The sequence below is a fragment of the Lactuca sativa genome, chromosome 7, assembly GCF_002870075.4.
Source record: "Lactuca sativa cultivar Salinas chromosome 7, Lsat_Salinas_v11, whole genome shotgun sequence".
NCBI lineage: Eukaryota > Viridiplantae > Streptophyta > Magnoliopsida > Asterales > Asteraceae > Lactuca > Lactuca sativa.
The window spans coordinates 53,406,310-53,409,865 of record NC_056629.2 but is presented as its reverse complement, the minus strand read 5'-3'; the positions used below and the strand labels follow the sequence as shown (position 1 = coordinate 53,409,865).

The following is a 3,556-nucleotide window of genomic DNA, read 5'->3' as shown; positions in this document are numbered from 1 at the left end:
AGAAAATCCATGAGAAGCCGGTGGTCATCACTAGTAAAGAATGATCAAGAGAAGGAGATATAATTTCAATTATGTTGTTTTTATGGGATAACAGCAGTGAAGTTGAGTTCTTGATTTTGTAATTGCAATTCCACGATTGTTTTTGCAATATCTAAAAGTAAGGGAGATATAATATGATAAACAAGCATATGTTGGTTTCTTCAAAGTAAGTTATTTACTTTTCTTTACATATAGTTGTTCATATGAATATGATTTTACATTCATGAAACAAATCTCATGTCATTGATGTGTCCATTATAATTTATATTCATTCTTGAACATATGTTAATATATTAATATAAATTGATATGTAGTGTTTAGTATTTTTGACAAGTATTTTGGATTTTACATATGTTTATATATGAGCATTAGCACATGTTCATAGATAAACATGTGTTTCTTGATAAACATAGGTTTCAAGATTGGTTTTAATCATGTCATTTTGCTTTGTTCATTTAATTTTTGGATTCATTTTGCTATGTTCCTCCAAGTTTGACAAGGATCCTGATATATTTAATGTTATTGTTGAAATTATAAAAATCACATAACCTTGAAATCCTCCCTATATTTTAGGTATTTGATTTGGTTGTTAACATGTAACATATTTAAAGTTTTTTGACCAGCTATGTGGATAGATGGTGTATAATATTATCAATAAACTATAAAAATCTTAAAGTGAACAATTATATACAAATATTAATCTGAATCGTTTTTCAAATCGTTCACACCAAGCCATATTTTATAATACAATTTAGAACTTTCATGGTGCGTTTTTTTAAAAAATCCAAAAAATATGGTGTGGTTTTGACTCTAAGTAAACCACAAAATAGTGCACCGTGAACACCCTAATTAATTAAGGTTTAATTAAGGTTGATATTGTCATCGATATAGTGTAAAAAATGCGTCAATAAGATATATTGAAGTTTCATTATTTTGGACGTGATTTAAACCGTCACTGTAACTAAATATGTAAATATATTAAAACAATTAAATAACTTGATCCATCAGCAATTTTGGGTTGATATTGTGTAGTGTAAAAAAATGCGTCAATAAGATATATTGTAGTTTAATTATTTCGGATGTGATTTAAAGTTTAAACCATCACTGTAACTAAATATGTAAATATATTAAAACAATTAAATACCTTGATCCATCAGCAATTTGATTATCATATTCTTACAGAACAGATGGTTTACACACACTAATTTTTTACTATTCCATCTGTTGGAATTATTATTAAATCTCTCAAAGATCTTATCACACAACTATGATTAACCCTATTTTAGCTAATTGAAAAATACATATTAAGATTCTGAATAGCTATAGCTCACTTGGAAAAACATAAATTAAACAAAATTACTCCCGATGAATTAAAAAAAGAAGAAGAAGAAGAAGAAGAAGAAGAAGAAGAAGAAGAAGAAGAAGAAGAAGAAGAAGAAGAAGAAGAAGAAGAAGAAGAAGAAGAAGAAGAAGAAGAAACTCAATCTATTCATGAACGTAGCCACAAGAAAGTGCCATCAACAGAATTGCAGCTTCCTTCTCATCTTGTGGAAACACTCGATGAAATGTTAAGTTTTTGTTTAAGCTTACTAAGAATTCTTCAACACAGTTCTTTCGTGTTGGAGTAGACGAAGATGGCGATGGGTTTGTGCTTATTTCCTGCGAGTATTGTCGTTTCTTGTACTTTGTAATGTAACCGTTGTTTGGTTTCTTATGATCTTTATGCAGAACTTTTGTAGCTTTCAATGAGGTTGGTTTATCATCAAAAACAACTTTTCCAGTTTCTGCCGCTGCAGCGGCCGCCGCGGCCAATGCTTTCCTGGCTTTCCGTTGCCGGATTCCACATGCATTGCAGAGTGACTGCAAAAGAAAGAACATGAAAAATCACGTTACTAAGTTTAAACAAAGAGAAAAGTTGATAAAGTATAAAATCATAACTTCTCATCGATTTTTAATTGTGCTGTAAGAACTTGAGCATACCTTAGGACCTCGAGGTCCGCTACGCCATAGAGGAGTCTTGGTGGTGTTGCAGTCAGAGCAAACCCTAACTGGGATAGTGAAATTGTTGTTTGACGAATTACTATTGGAAGAGTTTGAGTTAGCATTTTCTTCCATTAATGGAGACGATGCTAGTACTTCTTTATGGTCTTGATGATCTTCAAGCTTCAGTAAGGTGTTTAGCTTCACTGGATCGGACTTCTTCATCTTAAGCATTACTCGCATCTTCGAAGACATCCACTTCACTTGATTTTCGTCATTCATATGATCATAAGTTTCCCTCTTCCATAACGAAAATTTAAGCCCACCAATGTTCTTGTCTCCCTCATCTCGATTCTCTACATGAAGATTATCGTATGCTTGTGATCCAAAGTTATCACCCTACATAGCATCAAGAAACAGATCAGAAAACCTTGAACAGAAAAGATTCTTGTTTTGGAAATTGCACAAAAAGCCAAGAAAACCCCTTTTCAAGTCAAGAATTAACTGTTCAAGAAACTTGGAATGAAGAAGATTCTTGATTTGTGAATTGCATAAAAATCTAAGAAAAACCCATTTATAATTCATGAAAAATCAACCCCATTTCTATTACCTCAAGTTGTGATGGATGTGATTCTCTATCAAAAACACCATCTTGATCATTAGGGTTGAAGAAAAGATGGCAAGTGAGAGAGTTCGAAGAAGAAGAAGCTTGAGAATTAGGGCTCAAGAACTGGTGCTCAATGTGCTGATCACTAGGGCTAAAGAATTGGTGCTCATTGTAATGATCATTAGACGTCGAGTTTAAGAAAATCGGAGTCATCTATATATATCAATCGATGTGAACAAAGAAAAAAAAAATACAAAGTATCGTCGAGTAAACTCCACTTTTTAGAACCAGAAAGTAAATTGGACTTAAAGGGGGTGTGCACACACTCTTTGGTTGCAGCTGGTTAATGCATTCAGATGAGTTCAAGAAACATGAATATATGCGTAAGTTATATATGTATATCTGTGTGTGTTTTCGGTGTTTTGTATGCGTTATATATCAACCAATGAAGAAGTTTAAAGGCAAAAAAGACGCCACACAACCCTAATATATATTGACAAACCCTATCTGCAAAATGCTAATTCTGTGCCAGTTGAAAAAAAAAAAAACATGATATATTTGACAAGATAAAGCTTCAGCCACACATATATACATTTTGTGATAGACCTTCACATGATCCACCATTTGTTGAGCTTTTGGTAACAAGAGACATTTCTCTACTTTTTGTGTTTTTCTATACCACCTGAGCTTAACTTTTTTATTTCCTCAAGAAAATAAATTTTAAGAAAACGCAAGTTAAAAACAATCGTGAAGTTGAACCTCATTCTACCTATGCCAAAGCTAGTCATTACAGTTGCACTTGCACCTCATGATACGGAGCCAATTAATGCTCGAAAACATCCATTTTTTTTTTGGAATGACCTAATTAATTATTAAGAAACTAACAAGAAGCTAGAAGAAAAACATTAAAACACAGTGCAAATAGAGACT

The 3,556-nt window shown here is 32.3% G+C and overlaps 1 protein-coding gene across 1 annotated transcript; it reads right to left on the bottom strand.

Annotated features, from left to right (window-relative positions):
- Window positions 1-1,144: 1,144 nt before the first annotated feature.
- LOC111905632 (GATA transcription factor 21) lies at window positions 1,145-3,170 on the bottom strand. Its single transcript, XM_023901326.3, has 3 exons — window positions 2,630-3,170; window positions 2,020-2,418; window positions 1,145-1,899 (listed from the first exon to the last, which is right to left on the bottom strand). Exons 1-3 carry the CDS (start codon window positions 2,837-2,839, stop codon window positions 1,525-1,527), a joined length of 984 nt encoding a protein of 327 aa, XP_023757094.1. The 5' UTR covers window positions 2,840-3,170; the 3' UTR covers window positions 1,145-1,524.
- Window positions 3,171-3,556: the final 386 nt, after the last annotated feature.